Consider the following 18,451-nt stretch of genomic DNA (forward strand, 5'->3'; position numbering starts at 1 on the left):
GAGGGAGTTGTAATTAGGAAAATGTGCTCAGGAGGCTTCTAGAATGCTGATAATGTTCTATTTCTTCCTCTGAGAAGTATTCACACGTGTCAACATATAGCTATTAGTAAAAATAGTACACATGCAGGTTTTATACAGTTTCTGTACCTATGAAAACTCTTGATTATTATTAAATAAAAAAGGAGGATGCGTAATAACATATATACAGTCATCTCACTTTTGTTTGATATTTTTGTATATTTATATATTTAAGTATAGATGTAATAAAATTATGCACATATTTTTTATTACTAATATTCTTTGGATGGTGGTCTTATACTTCCTTTTTCTTTTAATGTTTTCCTATAATAAATATGCTGCATTGCTTTTGTAATAAGAAAAATATAAATTAAATACACACACACACACACACACACACACACACACACACACACACAATTACCACCCAGAATAGAGAGAAGAGAGATTGTAGAAAGGTGTGTGTCAACCTTGAAAATGTAAAATGAATAGCTTTGTATGAGACACAGATACTGAATGAAAAGAAAATACTTGGAAAGCAGCAATGCTGAAAAGGACTTCAGGGTGAGCGTGGACAGCAAATTAGATAGAAGCCTGCAGTGTAATGTGCCAGGAATGAACGCCAATGCTATTTTCAGCCGTAAAAGCACAGGCACCATGGCACAAAACAAGGACAGGCAGCCTCTTTTATATATATTTGGAAAGTCTGACTGTAAGGCAACAATTTTATGTCAAACTACTTTTAGCTTAAACTAAGTACATGGAAAAAAATAGCCACCATGACCTAAAAATGATTATGGGGATATGGAAGTCACCACTGCGATAATTTTTCTATTCATGCTTTTTAGAGAGTATAACCTCTTTTAATGGCAGTCTCAGATGTTGCTAATCATGACGGGAAAAATATGTATGTTAGAAGAATTTTCTTCAGGCTCTTTTTCAAAGCCGACATATCACAATAGCTAAGATAGATACAAAAATAAGTCTACGCAGGAAGTTTTGCCCTCAAGACTTCCACTTGGAGAAAGCAGACTCTAGGAATTATAAAAGTAGGTAAAATGAACCTTGACAGTTGCCTGGCCTCTGAAAGGAGATACAATGCACAATGTATTAAGGACATTGTGACTTGAGATGTAAAAGCGACAGACAGAATATGGCAGCAGACGTCCAGGTGTCAGGTGATATTCAAAGACAAGTGGGCAATGCAGACTGCTCCTAAGTCCATTCACGGCCAGGAGCTGGGTTGGTAGACAGTAGAATCCATTTCCCTTGAAAATGGTTAGTTGGCAAGAGTTAGGCAATGAATTAAAACAAGTGGATGAACCTTAGGCCAGGACTTTAGATCCAGCAGGATGTGAGTTTCGTATCTAGTAAGAAATTGAGAGGCTTAGCAGGATAGAAAAATCCCTCAGATGATAGAATTGAAAAGAACTTACTTATAGAGATATGAGCAGAGTCGATGGAAAAACAGAACAACAAAAAGTATGTTGAAATACGCAGACTATTAAGAGCAGGAAGCTGTTACCACTTTTAAAGTATAAGAGACAAAATAGTATTACCAGTGCTTGATGATGGTTGTAGATATGGAGCAGAGGCTGCCTGTCAGATATTGAAGTTGTTGTCAGAGCAGGGAAGGAGGGAGCATGTAAGAAAGACTTTGACCTATTTTTCCCTCTGTCCTACTATTTTCTGGTGGTGACTTTTATTGGCCAAAACCAAACAAAAGCCAGAGGACAAGGGATACTGGGCAATGCAGTCCATAGGAATCAGCTGTCCAGAGCAAAGATCAGAAAAGAGAATGGTGGGAAGAAATTATGGTGGCAATGGAGAGGGAAAACAGATTGACCAACACAAATCCCATGCAAGGCACCCAAGGTAAAAGCCGATTATGCATAGTGGATCAATATGAGGGAGCATCTTTCATTCAGTCTTTCCAAAAATAATTTAAAATTACCTCCTATATTGTCCTAGGCCCTCTACTAGTTGTCTGGGACACAAAAATAGTTAAGTCTCGATCTTTTAATGAAGGCTTTGTAGCATAGCTTGGGAAGTGACAATAGGCATGTAAACAAGAGAACAGAGAAGGCAAAAAAGGAAATCAGTCAATGATTCCTATATTTGGAGGTCAGTAAAAAAATGCCATAGAACAAAGAACATTTGAATCTTGTAAATTACAAGAGGTAGAAGGTAATTTCTAGAAAAAGAAACATTATGAGATATGAAACAGCCTTGTATATTTGGATATATATCAGTTTGGTTTTGGTTAGAATTAGAAGCTGTATAGACACTAAACCCATGGGTTTCTTTGGAGAGACCTCTCTGCCTTGGCTGAAATGCTACAGAAACACAGTAGTGCTGAGCTGAGTACATATAGATGGCATGTTGGTAATGGCCTTTGGGTAGGGTGGGGGAATACAGGAACACACCTGCTGCTGCTTTAGGATTTTCATTTTTCAGGGAAAGATTAAGAGGAATTAGAATGGGCAAATGTGTTATTTAGACTGAACTAAATAACATAACAAAAAAGAAAGGTGTTGTAGGAAGTTCATAGGAGGGAACAGTAGGGAAGAACTTCTAACAATTAGAAATCATAAAAAGATGGTCACTTTCTGAGGATTAAACTCATTTGATATACATAGAGTTTGTCTCATTTGACCTATTTATCTACTGACATAAATAAGTAACATATTTATAATAAATAAATACATAAAGGAGAAAGAATGTCTGCTAGTCCCATCAGAAACACTATTTACTTAGTTCATTTACTTACATAGTCAGTGATATTGACTCATCTTGACAAAAGTTTATCAACAAAAGGAGGTGGCCGACATAGAATGGTCAGGGCTAGCAAGATGAGTATCGTTTTACACACACAGAACTTTCCTGGGAGCAATGGCATCTGGGAGGCATTGTGGCAGCATTCTTTGAAAGGAACAAAGAAATTCATCAGGCATCACTGCTTTAATTTATGCTCATCACAAAGCCTTCTGAATAATCATTGGTGTTTTTACATATCTTTAGAAAATGAAGCCTAGTTAGAAGATATATGCAAGCCACTTTTTTGGAGAGGATAGGAGACAGAGATTCCGGCTCACTTATTTATCTTTTGTCAATATACTTAATGGGATTCCTTCATTGAGAGTTTGATTTGGCCACTGTGCCTTTATTAAACAATTTCTAGACCCATAAGGCAAAAGTTCTTCCCCGGGAATACAATAAAATTACAGATAATTCTGTCATTGAATGTCTTGGCATCCTACATAGTTTATCCTGGCAACCATAAACCCTCATCGCCTCCAACCTTTTGGGTTGGGTTAACTTGTCTACAGGAGAGAAAGTTAAGGTGTTAAGTAGAAATCATACCCCCAGGAACACTTCAATAAAATGACTGCAGGAAGTACATGGATAGAATATTTGATTGAAGCACAGCCACCGATGGTATGAAATGCATTTAGTTTTTGCCTTCCGTTATATTATGAAGGAGGCACAGTAAAATGGTAGAGGAATAGCAGTTTTCAAACTTTTTTTTTTTTTAACTTTTAGGTTTAACTTTTAACTTTTCTTTTAAGGGTACATGTGCAGGTTTGTTATATAGGTAAATTCATGTCACAGGGGTTTGTTGTACTGATTATCCCAACCTTATATATATATATATATATATATATATATATATATATTTAAGTTCATAGTCATTTTTTATTCAAACAATGTTTATGGAAACTTGTCATGTAAAATATTTAGGGCAAAGTGCATGGTCAGAAGCAGGAGAGAGTGGCTGGGCATGGTGACTCACACCTATAATCCCAGCTCTTTGGGAGACTGAGGCAGGCGGATAACTTGAGGTCAGGAGTTCGAGACCGGCCTTGCCAAGACGGTGAAACTCCATCTTTACTATTAATAAAAATACAAAAATTAGTCAAATGTGGTGGCGCATGCTTATAATCCCAGTTACTCGAGTGGCTGAGAGAGGAGAATTACTTGAACCTGGGAAGTAGAGGTTAAAGTGAGTCAAGATTGCAGCAATGCCCTGCAGCTTGGACTACAGAGTAACTGAGACTCCTGATGGCTGAACTGTTCTCAGGCCCTGCAGTACCCTCTGCAGCCCAGAACCTCCTAGGCTCAGTTTGAGAACAGCTAGCAAAGCCAAGGAGCCTGGGAGGCAAAATCAAGAAATACATGTTCTGATCCTGACTCCACACAGTCTTGAGAATGGTTCTGATGACTTTACTTCCTTATTTAATAGAAACAGCTGCCCTACTTACCTCTTGGCAAATAAGGAATCCATTTTCATCAAAAAATTGCCACTGAATACTTTTCAGTGCGTGAAGCTCCAAGCTCCATGCAAACACAAAAAGGTACAACTTTTAAACTAAACTCTTATATTTGAAACCCCCAAATCCCCTCATTACCCAATCATTGTCAATGGCTTTCCTGAAAAGCCATTGATTTAAAAATTTTAAAAGAACACATAATTTTACATTCAGGTTTATAGCATTTTTCTAAAAAATAATATGAATAATGAATGACTTGTGATTTTACTAGCTCATAGTAAAGATAAAGGTTATTTTTCTAAAAAAAAATAACCTTTTTCTTTACTATGAGCTAGTAAAATCACAAGTCATTCATTCAAGAAATAATTACTGAGTACACCCCTTATTATTTGCCCCTCATTGTGACAACACAGTAAAGTATATAACTTTGCCATGACTCTGCATCACGGCAGAGTAAAGGAGGAGGAAGGTAACAGAATTACAGAGAGTGAAGCCATCAATTTACTGCTAAGTATTATAATGAGCCCTCATTATGTTCATCAGTCTCACCCCAAAATCTACATGTTAGGTGGCTTCCAGTGATCTCTTTTATATAATCTTACTTGGTTTTCATTTGATGAAATGAGTCATTTAACCTCCTTCCTTTTTTTTTTTCTTTTTTTTTTCTTCTAATCTTGTCCCCAGTTCTTTCCAGTGAAATTATCTCATTTTCCTTCATTACTTGGTTTTTATCATTTACTAATATGTATTTGTGTCTTTTATTATGTCACCTCAAATACTATTAATAAACATTCTTTATTAACATACTATCTTAATTTATATTATTAAACAGAATGTTTATTTAGAATGTTACACCTAAAATGGAAACAATCACTGGAAGTATCACTGGCCTGGACCTTGTCTTATTTCTATTCAGACTAAGTCAATGTGGGAAGCAGCAAGACAAACAGCAGCATCTTCTTTATATTAAACTCAAACTCAGACTGTACTCAGATTGATTTGCTAAGGATCTGTAAGTCCAGCCTCAAATATTAGAATTTTGTCTTTGTCTGGATTAAGGCATTACTCAATCATTAGCAAAGGTGCCAACAACTATGATACACAAATACTTGCTGCAAACATAAGCCACCATGTTCCAGGAAGGCAGGTGGGAGTCAGCCCACAGGGGTTCCTCGATTCTTGGAAGCCTGAGACTGGCCTCTGGGACCATCAAATAAGCATAGAATGCATCTCATCTTTCTCTGCCAATTTTCTTTCTTATTAGATGACTAGATATGATAATACTGGCTTGGAAGATAATTTAATCTAGGAAGTATATCTCCAGTTTTTCAATACATTTTTCTTCAGAAAAACAATGGCATAACCCTTAATGCATTTTCACCTTACAAGTTTCCAGAGTTTCGTTTGCAGCATTCACATTGCTTGATGCAGTACTGCAGAAAAAAATCCCATTCTGGTTGGCAACTGCAGCTGTCCTGCACCAGGAATACTTTTTTCTTGGGACATTCTGGCATGACAGTAAAGTAGACTTCAATTAATGAGGAGTGTTAAAGTTGCTTTTGATAGACATGTATTTGAGGATGGATTAGATGCCCAAGTTGGAGAAATGGAAGTACCTGACATATTAATTACTCTACCATGTGCTAGATAAACTGATGTCACTCCCATGTCCCTCCCTGCTTAACTATTCAATCCCGATTCACTATCTGACTCAAGAAGTAAAAAGCAAGAGCAGCACATATTGGACAACAGGAGGCATATTTACAAATCTTCCTATTTAAAAAAATCTAAACTGGCATATCAGCTACTGTCAAGATAAACAAGATTACTAAAATGGGTCCATGTGATTCTCACCCTCAGTAAAATTGTTATGTAACAGTACTCTTTCTCATTTCTAAACCCCAGTAACCACTTGAAGAAGCTCATTCGCAGTAAAAAGTGCTATAGACGGAGGTGGATTCCAAAGAAGATGTAGAACCTTAAGGAGTCAGGAAAATTACTAGCAGTGTTGGACAGTGCTATACAATAAAAAGTACACACTAGTCAATGCTACCTCAAATGCTTGACATAAAATTCACCTCTAACTTCTTATGCGGAGATAGCTTTCTTTTCTACCTCCTTTAAAAGATGTAGCAAAACAAGTTAGTGAGACAATGTATCGCTTCATTAGAAAGCTCTGACACAGTAGGTCCATGTCAAAGTTCTAACAGAACAGAGAAGGAAATAAATAGTCAAGAAAATTAAAACTAAAGAATTACATATATAAAAATAGGCACATTAAAATACCTAAACTAAAAACAACCAAAAGATAAGATTCTTCTTGCTCTAAGAACTCTACTAATCATAAAAGCCTCCAGTAAGTCAAAGTTTAAAAATGCTGACTATGGGTACTTTAGACAATGGCAAAGGTGCCAAGGAGACCCAGTTGTATCCTCCAGTGAGTCAAAACTCTAGATGAGGCTGGGCACTGTGGCCCATACCTATAACCCCCAGCACTTTGAAGCTGAGGTGGGCAGATCACCAGGTCAGGAGATCGTGACCATCCTGGCCAACATGGTGAAACCCTGTCTCTACTAAAACACAAAAAACTAGTTGGGTGTGGTGGCAGGCACCTGTAGTGCCAGCTACTTGGGAGGCTGTGGCAGGGGAATCCATTGAACCCAGGAGGTGGAGATTGCGGTGAGCTGACATCATGCCACTTGCACTCCAGCCCGGCGACAGAGTGAGACTCTGTCTCAAAACAAAACAAAACAAACAAAACAAAAACTCTAGCTGAGATGACACACAGACTTAAGTGTCAAATAAATGATTCACTGATTAAAGAGTAAAAGTGAAAGAGATGTTAAAGAACAATGAGTTCGCCGGGCGCGGTGGCTCAAGCCTGTAATCCCAGCACTCTGGGAGGCTGAGGCAGGTGGATCACGAGGTCAAGAGATCGAGACCATCCTGGTCAACACGGTGAAACCCTGTCTCTACTAAAAATACAAAAAATTAGCTAGGCATGGTGGCGCGTGCCTGTAATTCCAGCTACTCAGGAGGCTGAGGCAGGAGAATTGCCTGAACCCAGGAGATGGAGGTTGCGGTGAGCCGAGATCGCGCCATTGCACTCCAGCCTGGGTAACAAGAGCGAAACTCTGTCCCAAAAAAAAAAAAAAAAAAAAAAGAACAATGAGTTCTTCCTCATCTTATGAAGGAGTAAGGTGAAGGAAGCCCAGGGAGAAGACATCTAGCAGGTACTCGGCAGGAGCTGGACTGGACTCCACGTCTTCTGACTCTAAGCCTTTAAGCATAAGCCTAGGAACATTTTCACAGCATTGGCCAGTGTTTTCCAAAGGAGGTGACTCTCACCAAAAGTAGCATGACTACAATTAACATGGTTAAGAAATAGCTCCAACTAAACATTCTGGATGTCATAGTAAGGTCCTTTCTCTTACAGCAATGGAGTTATTTTCGGAAGGATTTGGATGTGTTTGATGATCCTAAGTAAACTAAGCCTTGTGGCAACATATTAGAAACATTTCTAATACTGTAAAATAATGATTGAAAAGAACTTATAGCCATTAAAAAGAACTTTAGCCAAGAATTAAGTCTGAGTGGGTCCACTATATCCTAAAATCTGCACTGGTTCACTCTTTGGGAAATAGAGGTGCATAATGTAAAGGAGAGAAGAGGTGTGTATTTTCAAAACGACTGACCCACAGAACCATGAACATAATGAAGTGATTGTTTCATCCCACTAAATTTTGTGGTATTTGTCATAGATAACTAGATATCTCCAACATAATTAAGTAGATATCTTGTCTAGATAACAAGAGCAAATTCCAACCTAAAACAATTGTCTGACCCAGAAAGAACTATATTTCACCTTATCAATTTCTTAACATGGTGATGATAGGGAATAATACTGCCATTTCCTTTACTGTTTGGCTTATTTTATGTGAAAGAGACAAGTGATGCTCATAAAACAATCCATTTGCCCATCTGTGTTTTCTATACTCCTTGCTGTTGGGTAGCCAGTAGAATGTGTAAGAAGTAACTGCATCACTCTGAGATAAGGCTGTTACAAATAGGTGTGAGTTCTCTAACTATTTTTTCTTTTGCCTATATGTCCTTGAGCACAAATTTTGAGGATGCATGGCTGCAAGATGGAGGCATCCTGCATCCCTGAGTCTCTGTTGGAAGGGAAGTGGCAAAGAGATCTTCCTGACCCATGCCTAACTGTGAGATGAGCGAGAAATATATCTTTATTATGTTAACTTAATTAATGTATTATTTGTTATTGCAATATGGTTTAGTCTACTGACTCTGACCTGCACAATTTTCATGATCTGTCACTATAGTCACATCTTTGTATACACTGTAAACCTCATTTTTTCTTTTCCGATTAAATTAAACTCAACACCTACTCAATTCTTCTACCCAACTGTATGTGGCTGCGGGTTAAAAAAACACAAACTATGTTTAGCCATTTCTTTTTAAAACAATTCACGAACACAAACTCCAAGTGGGCCTTTAGTGGTTTCTAGTTATCCATTTGAATTTTCTTCTGTAATTCAGTCTCCAGTTTTCCAACGTGACTCAAATTCCTTTCACTTTCCGCAAACCAACACCTCCTTCCCCAAGTTTGTTCTCAGCTGATGACGGGCTTCATATTTGCTGACAAAGTTGAAGCCACAGAGGAGAATATCCACATGTTCTCATCCCCATATGCATTGAGTTATCTGGATTTGTCCATGTATTACGACTTTCCTTTTCTTATAGTAGGTGAATTGTCTATGCAATGACTCCACTTGTGCTCTGAACATAGTCCCTTCTTTCCTACTCAGTTTCATGGCTTCTGCAATTTCTTCCTGTCTGTACTTTTCTGTAAAGTTTTCTTTCTCACCTGTGTGTTCCCATGAGCCCGTAAACATTAATTTCTTTTTTAATGCCAAATCCCTCAAAAGAACTGTCTTTATTAACTATCTTCACTTCCCTTCAAGCTCTATTCAGTATCTTGAAATTACCCTTTCATTTTCAGCATTCCCCCAAGCAGCTCTTTTCAAAGTCACCAGTGACTTTTATATTGCTAAATGAGATGGCTACTTCTCAGTTCTCAATGGACACAATTTCTTAGCCGCCTTTGAGACAATTGATCCCTTGCTCCTTCATGAAATACTTCTTTTACTTTGCTGCTGGTTCATTATTCTCTCTTGGTTCTCATGCTATTTTTCTGCCTGATCCTTCTTAGTATCATTTTTTGAACCCCTCATCTTCCCAATTTCTAAGCACTGAAATACTCCGGGGCTCAAGTCTTGGATGTCTTTGGTTTTTTCATTCATATTTATGTTTATAGTTGATTTCATTGGATCCTATGGTTTTCCATATTAGCTATGCCATGATGAATCTCAAATTTGTATCTTCAGCTCTAATTTACAGACTTCCTCCGAGCCTGATCTATGTACTGTGTTATATTACCCACCCCACATTTACCACTTGGTTTTGATTTTTCACCCACAATAAATTTCTCTCATGACTTCCCAACTACAGCAAATGGCAAATGCATTCTATCACTCCTTTGGTCCTCAAAGCTTGGGGTCATCCTTGACAATTCTTTTACTCTTTTTTTAATATACTCTAAGTTCTTGGGTAGAGGTGCAGATCATCTTACATGCCATATCTAGTCCCTCACTGAGTCCTGTCAATTCTATTTTCAAATACTTATCCTGAATCGAATTCCTTTTTATCACCATCCCTGTTCCCATGCTATTTCACAGCACCATTCTATGCTATGCAGAATTTGTAATAAACTGTTAAATAGTCTCTGTAGGAACTGAAAAAAAACACCTTAAACTTCGTATGGAACCAAAAGAGAGCCCACATAGCCAAGTCAATTCTAAGCAAAAAGAACAAAGCGGGAGGCATCACACTACCAGACTTCAAACTATACTACAAGGCTACAGTAATCAAAACAGCATGGTACTGGTACCAAAACAGAGATATAGACCAATGGAACAGAACAGAGGCCTCAGAGGCAACACAACATATCTACAACCATCCGATCTTTGACAAACCTGACAAAAACAAGCAATGGGGAAAGGATTCCCTGTTTAATAAATGGTGTTGGGAAAACTGGCTAGCCATGTGCAGAAAGCAGAAACTGGATTCCTTCCTGACACCTTACACTAAAATTAACTCTAGATGGATTAAAGGCTTAAACATAAGACCTAACACCATAAAAACCCTGGAAGAAAATCTAGGCAAAACCATTCAGGACATAGGTGTAGGCAAGGACTTCATGACCAAAACACCAAAAGCATTGGCAACAAAAGCCAAAATAGACAAATGGGACCTAATCAAACTCCACAGCTTCTGCACAGCAAAAGAAACAGTCATTAGAGTGAATTGGCAACCAACAGAATGGGAAAAAATTTTTTGCAGTCTACCCATCTGACAAAGGGCTGATATCCAGCATTAAAACAGATTTACAAGAAAAAATAACAAGCCCATTCAAAAGTGGGTGAAGGATATGAACAGATACTTTACAAAAGAAGACATACATGAGGCCAACAAACATATTAAAAAATGCTCATCATCACTGGTCATTAGAGAAATGCAAATCAAAACTACATTGAAATACCATCTCACACCAGTTTGAATGGCGATCATTAAAAAATCTAGAGACAACAGATGCTGGAGAGGATGTGGAGAAATAGGAACACTTTTACACTGTTGGTGGGAGTGTAAATTAGTTCAACCATTGTGGAAGGCAATGTCGTGATTCCTCAAGGACCTAGAAATAGAAATTCCATTTGACCCAGCAATCCCATTACTGGGTATATATCCAAAGGATTATAAATTGTTCTACTGTAAGGACACATGCACACGAATGTTCATTGCAGCACTATTTACAATAGCAAAGACCTGGAACCAACCCAAATGCCCATCGATGATAGACTGGACAGGGAAAATGTGGCACATATACACCACGGAATATTATGCAGCCATCAAAAACGATGAATTTGGGTCCTTTGTAGGGACATGGATGAACCTGGAAACCATCATTCTCAGCAAACTAACACAAGAGCAGAAAATCAAACACTGCATGTTCTCACTCATAGGCAGGTGTTGAACAATGAGAACACATGGACACAGGGAGGGGAGTACTACACACTGGGTCTGTTGGGGGAAAATGGGGGAGGGACAGTGGGAGTTGGGGAGTTGGGGAGAGATAGCATCAGGAGAAATGCCAGATATAGGTGAAGGGGAGGAAGGCAGCAAATCACACTGCCATGTGTGTGATGTTCTTCACATGTACCCCAAAACCTAACATGCAATTAAAAAAAAAAAAAACGAAAAGAAATTACCCAAGCTGAGCAACTCAGGGAAAATAAATCGAAAAGAAAAAGAACAGAGATTCAGGGACAATAATGAAAAATATTTAACATTAATATTATTCCAATCCTAGAGGGAGAGGAGAAAGAATATGGTAATGAAAAATATTTGAAGCAATAATGACTAATATTTTCTCAATTATGGAAAAAATATAAAACAACGCACTTGAGAAAATGAGGGAATACCAAACAAGAAAGAATTTTACACCAAGACACATCATAGTCAAACCTCTGAAAACTAAAGGCAAATAAAAAATCTTGAAGTAAAAAAATAAAAAAGTCTCTCTAGAATTATTCTTGCCCCATTGTAGACTAATTTACATAGTATAGACAAAAGTGCCATTAGAGTATGTCAGACTATACACCCTTGTCTTACAATGCTTCAAACAGCTTTCATTTCACCTGAAGATTAATTCTCACTGCCCTATATGACCTGACCCAATACTACCTCTTAGACCCGTTCTTGTGACACTCACACTCAGATATGACTCTGATCCAGCCACACTCACTGTCTTTCTCTTCTTCAGCTTCACCAAGCAAGGTCCTGTATTAAAGCCTTTGTACATTTGTTTCTCTCTGCTAGACCCACTTATCTCAGGTGTTTTGGTTAACTCTGCTTCAATTTTACTCTTTAGAAAAGCTTTTATATGACCACTTATGCTCTTTACCCATTATTCTGCTTTATTTGTATTCTTTATACCACAAACTATATAACATAGTTTATATTTCTTTATTTTGGTGTCCTGTTCATCCCTTCTGCAGTCCTAAAACATAAGGTCCACGAGGGTAACAACTTGATCAATTCTGTTTAATGTCTTTTACTCCAGAACCCAAAATTTCTTGAACATAGTAGATGTGCAATAAATATTTGAAAATAAATAAATAATTTAAAACGAACATCAGTTTGGGAAAAAGAGTGAAAATTTGTATCTGAAAGCCTTGTTCTTACCTGTGTCAGCACTGTGTCCTGTGGTGTCGAGACTTCTACACATAACACAGACTTAGATAATAGTAAGCCGTGGCTACTACCATCCCTGGCAACTATCCACAGAATGTCAGCAAAGTACAGCATGAGCCAGCTTGGCATCTGTGTGTGATATTAGCCCATATTTCTCCTTTGAGAAAGAGGAAACACATCCACATAAAGCAAATGAGGTGAAAAAAAGGCTGACAATGAGTTATAAATTAAATTAGTGTCATTCTCATTGGTATGTGCTTAAGAGAGAGAAAGGATGTTAGGCTGGCACTAAATTAGGTCCTTTCAGGTATTTTTTAAAATGTATGGCTGGGCGTGGTGGTTCACACCTGTAATCCCAGCACTTTAGGAATCTGAGGTGGGTGGATCTCCTGAAGTCAGGAGTTCGAGACCTGCCTGGCCAACACGGCAAAACCCCGTCTGTACTAAAAATACAAAAATTACCCAGGCATGGTGGCATGTACCGGTAGTCCCCACTACTTGGGAGGCTGATGCAGGAGAATTGCTTGAACCTGGGAAGCAGAGATTGCAGTGAGTCGAGATCACATCACTGCACTCCTGCCGGGGTAACAGAGCGATACTCTGTCTCAAAAAACAAACAAACAAACAAACAAACAAAAAAAACAAAAAAAAATTAGAATTCTGGAATTCTCTCTGAATACTTTTCTAGAGAGACTGCATGCATCTATAATAATCTTCTTTTCTAAACCCAAATCTGAGCCATTCAATTTGACGCATATAAATTTACTTATGAGAACACCAGGACAAAACATAAAAAATTGTCACTGGCTTAAAAATTGTCGGGTATTTAGGTACAGTATATAGGCCTCTGAAATGACATTGAGAATAGTAAGTGGATGAATGACCAGACAAAAAGAACAAGCAGGTGCAGTACAGATGGGAGATATGCATTCAAAGAGAAGACAGCTGAGCCAGTTCAGTGTGAGGAACAAAGAGTATCAGTGACACACCCAGCTTCAGGGATGATACTGGCAAACATGAATGGTTTGAGTGTTGACGCATAATGGAGTAAATAAATATTCACTACCTCAAAGAAGTCATCGTAGAAAGATAGGAATAGAAATAGAGATTTACCAGAAGAGTTGGGCTTCTTTCCCTTATACCCAACTAACGTAGGGATTATGCAGTTTTGACACCATGTAAACTGTAATTCATCAAAAACCGTTTCAACCATCATCATGTATACCAGCAGCAGATATGCATGTGCCAAACACAACGTGTTTATGCTCAACATCACATTCCAGCTCACCTCCTTCACAGCAATGTGCTTTTATGTCTCACAGCTTTGTGCGTCTGAGGCTCTGTATGCAAAGCTGTGATTTTTCTATTCTAAAGTCTCTCTCTCTCTCTTTAACATTAGAAGGCAACAAAGGAGAATATAGATTAGAGATTTGAGGATAACATATACTTTAAAGGCTTTTATAAAGGACTGATTAAATACTGACTTCAAAGATGAAACAAGTTGTATTGTGAAATCTTCAAACTGTAAGGCTGATGATTCCAAATCCTTTATTTTACATAGGAAGGATTTAGGGCAAAGGGGCTTCACAGGCTGCCTAAGATAACACATAGAGTTAGCAGAAAAGCTGGGATGAAGCCCAGCAGAGTGTGCCGTTTATTTCACCTGTTCTCAATCTTGGCCTCTTTTCTACTACCATCATTTTACAAACAAAACAAAATACAACAAAACAAATGCCTGCTTGATGAAGCAAAAATTTTAAAGTTTATGTTCTTAGGTCTTTCATTAGTACGTTTTTCAGAAATAGCAGAAATATTCCTTTCAGGAGATTTTAAGGACTTGAATTGCAGAAATACTTCAGAGGAATCATTAAGCAGTCTTCCTAAGGTCTGAACCAACACTGTCCAGGGTTTATTTATGATTTTAAAGGTCACTGGGAGAGGTGCAAAGTGTGTGTTGAAGGGTCTAGACATTTCCCTCGCTGTGGCTTTTAGCATACCAGTTATTTGTTTAGGGAATGGAAATACCGCTCTGGCTTCATAGAGCCTAGGTTACAATCTTGCATCAGTAGAGGTAGACTTTTTCTTTATTTGTATGGAATATGTAATTTCACATTTTTCTGATAAATAATTTCATTACCTCATTAGTTCATCAGCAGTTTTACAAAGAAACCCTAGAAAGTTGTAAGGTGTCCAATTTGTTAATCTTAAAGGAACTGTTTCATTTGCAAATCATGCTGTATGGTTCTTATAAATCTTATTATTTCAAGCGATGAGTCTTAATCCAAAAAATGTAACAAGTATAAGTGATTCAAATCTAAACTCATCTTTGTCACTGGTGACAAGAATTTTTTCATAGAATAAGTTCTTTGGGAAAAAGAGAGATACCATTTACTAACAAGATTCATATGTATTTAGAGATCATATGCAAAATCCAGGAGGGCTTAATTTCCTAAAGCCAAGGGCTGTTTTCTATTCATCAGTGAATCCATTGCACTTAAAACATAAGGTTAAATAGTAAAACTTGGCAATATTTACTTAGCATTTACTACGTGCTATGAGCTTTAATTATATACTGTTACAATTTTCAAACCTAGTTATTTGAAAATATCATTATAATCCCCATTTTATATGAGAAGAAACTAAGGTTTAAGAAGATAAACTAACTTAAGATGGCCACAATGACACTGGGTTTATAGATAAAGAAGTTAGATCCCAGCCTCTGTCATATAAAACGACTTCATGCTTTTATTCTTAAAAATGTTTGCTAAGGTTGAAAAAAGAAAAGGGCAACATCATCTGGAAGATTTTCTGACCACATGCCTATGTCTTTTTAAATTTGCTAATAAAGCTGTAATTCAGAGCTGATTTTAACCTGGAGAGTGAAAAAAAATTATTTTGTTTAAGGAATGAAAACACATCTCTGGCTTCATTAGAGCCTATGTTACAATCCAGCATCAGTAGAAGCAGCTCTTCTCTCTACTTGTATGGAATATGTAATTGTATATTTTCCTGATAAATCTTTCCATTACCTAATTAGTTCACCAGCAATTTTAGCAAATGCCCTCGCAAGCTCTAAGCTGTCTAATGTGAAGGCTGTCTTGCTCATGTCAGTTCATCACCAAGAAGCTATTTACAGTTCATTCTCTAAATAGCTACACATAGAGAATTACATCACACTTGATGTGTAGAACCCTCTTGCTGTACCAATAGCTATCACCAACATCATCTCTTTTCTGATAAAACACATGAATCTTGTTCCTAAGCACTTACTCCCCTTTATTCCCAGGTCTGATCTTCTCTTTCAAAGAACACACAAACATACACACCACTTACATACTATTTTCTAGACAATTTATGTATAGCTGGAGGAAAACTTATAAGATTATAAGATAATCTTGACTAAGGCTATTCATTAATTCTTTTTACCAACAATGAATAAAAATTAGAGATGTATCTAAGTGGCAGCAGGAAGGTTTTAGTTGTATAGAGGTAGGGGAATGGAGTATATTCTGTGCAGAAACTCTGAAATAAATTAATGAACAAAGCTTACTTAAGAAGTTCTTTTAGATCATGACACATCATTGGTTCCTGAAATTTTCATCTCATGATATTCATTCTTCACTCCCATCAACCTGAGAATGGTCATGAATATGAAACACAAAATTTTGCTCAAAGTACGTTTTTGAAACTCGTTAGCAACTCTGTCTCTCATAATCCCTGACCTGTAATTTTTCAGGAATCTGAGTAGAGAATTCCAATGTTGTATACCTTAAAAACATTTGATAGCATTAAATTAAATGAGAAAATGGTTTGGTCATCCCATAATTTTCCAAAAGGCTCAATAAGGTGAAACAGACACAACCCAAGTAAAATTTTACATGATGACATAGATACACCAATGCAAAGTTAAAACAGATTTCCACCTGAGAATTCAAGAAATATACTACCTTGCCCCAAACCGGTAAGAATCCGATTACCACAAGGATGGATAGTTACCCATGGCGAAGAACGGGATTCCCAGCAGGGTGGAGTTGTACTTTCCATCGGTGATGAAGAAGATCCCTGCTGCGGTGATGATGGAGATGCACACTGTGAGCACCCCCAGGAGGCCCAGGAAGGGCTTACTCCGCAAGCAGTCCTTCATGGAGCTGGAGAGGGTGGCTGTGGTCAGGATCAGCACAAGGCTCACCAGGACCTTGCTTCTGGCCAGGATGCTGATCTTATGAAAGTCTCTCCAGAGGCTAAAGGATGCTAAAGAGTAGAGCTGGAGGTCTTGATGCTCTTCCTGGAGCTTTCTCATAAGCTTACAGAACTCATTCTCCCACTTCTCCCCTATGAGGTCTTGGGTGGCAGAGCCATAGGTCTGGAGGTAGTAGGTGATTTGAATGGCTCTGGCCGACTTGACCCGCTGGTCTTTGCTGTTTGGCACTTCCACTACCCCGCCCAGTTGATGTCCAATAAAACTGTTCCTCCCATCCTTGAAAACAGAAAAAGAAGAGACTTCTGTTACCAAATGGATGCACACTCCAGGGAATAGATTCTTACTCTAAGTGAAGGAGCACAAGGAAGGCAGAGATAGGTGCTAGTAATTATGAAACTGATGTGGGTGGAGAGGCAAGTTAGAATTTTATATTCAACATTTGGAGCTACATGGGATACCACGCATGATGATCAAGGACAGAAAATATGCAAAAAGTAGTACAAAAAGAATTGCCCACATGTTTAGAAAAATGTAGATAAATATTTTGATCTCACTTATATCCCAGTTTCCAACATTTCCTTTTGTAGCAATCCATGACAACTTCTTAATAAAGGATCAAGTTTTATGATTCAGTTTCAGCCAAAAGTAAAGATTGCCACAAACTAATAATATTTCAAAAGTTAAGATGATTATCTATTCTATAGACACAGACTAATCTTTCTAGAGTTAATTTGTATACCTATGCCAACACTCATACAAATATACACGACCATGAATATTCTTATATATTCTTTATATTCTGGGAATATAATTGTATATTGAAGAGCAGTACAAAAAAATGCTGTTTCTTATAATTAATTTAAAGGCACTGAAATGTTTCTTAAGTATAATGTGAATACATATCCAAACATTACAATGCTCCCTCCAAACACCTGCCTCAGACACACGTGACATTTTCTTATTGATTAGAGTAGACAAATCTCCCAAATGAGATTGATAAGAATTTCAGATTGAGTTGCCAAAAGTCAATTCATTTTCAGCGTTTGACATGAAGTAGAGGAGGCAAAATCATGATGGAAGGAAACTGGTAAGAGAAGCAATCACTCCTCCTTAAGGCATGCATATGTGGTCAAAGAGTTACTAAAACAGGTTGAGAACAGTAAATCTCATCCAGTGTGCCCCAACATGAAGAAAGAAATCTCAGAGAGTTGTCACCAAATTATCATTAATTTGGGAATTTTATTATTGCCACAATTATCATTTATTTCAATGGTAATGGTTCTCAGAATACTGAAGCTAGTAGCAGGTTGCATGATAAAGTATAGCACTGAAAATATGCACGGGTACCAGGTGAGAGGCAGGCACTAAGTTACGTTTATGACAAAAGTAGACCATGTGGGGAGGCCGAGGCAGGTGGATCACGAGGTCAAGAGATCGAGACCATCCTGGTCAACATGGTGAAACCCCGTCTCTACTAAAACTACAAAAAATTAGCTGGGCATGGTGGTGCGTGCCTGTAATCCCAGCTACTCAGGAAGCTGAGGCAGGAGAATTGCCTGAACCCAGGAAGCGGAGGTTGCGGTGAGCCGAGATCGCGCCATTGCACTCCAGCCTGGGTAACATGAGTGAA

At 37.9% G+C, this 18,451-nt stretch overlaps 1 protein-coding gene across 5 annotated transcripts in view; it reads right to left on the minus strand.

Annotated features, from left to right (window-relative positions):
* PTCHD4 (patched domain containing 4) overlaps window positions 1-18,451 on the minus strand; it is a 187,959-nt gene that overhangs the window by 111,185 nt on the left and 58,323 nt on the right. For all 5 annotated transcript variants that reach the window (XM_032299642.1, XM_032299639.1, XM_032299640.1 and 2 more), the window contains one exon: window positions 16,617-17,097. In XM_032299642.1, the coding sequence (XP_032155533.1) occupies window positions 16,617-17,097 (481 nt within the window). The remainder of the gene's footprint in view (window positions 1-16,616; window positions 17,098-18,451) is intronic.

Source organism: Sapajus apella, unplaced genomic scaffold, assembly GCF_009761245.1.
Source record: "Sapajus apella isolate SASKATOON/1434 unplaced genomic scaffold, GSC_monkey_1.0 scaffold41, whole genome shotgun sequence".
NCBI classification, from domain to species: domain Eukaryota; kingdom Metazoa; phylum Chordata; class Mammalia; order Primates; family Cebidae; genus Sapajus; species Sapajus apella.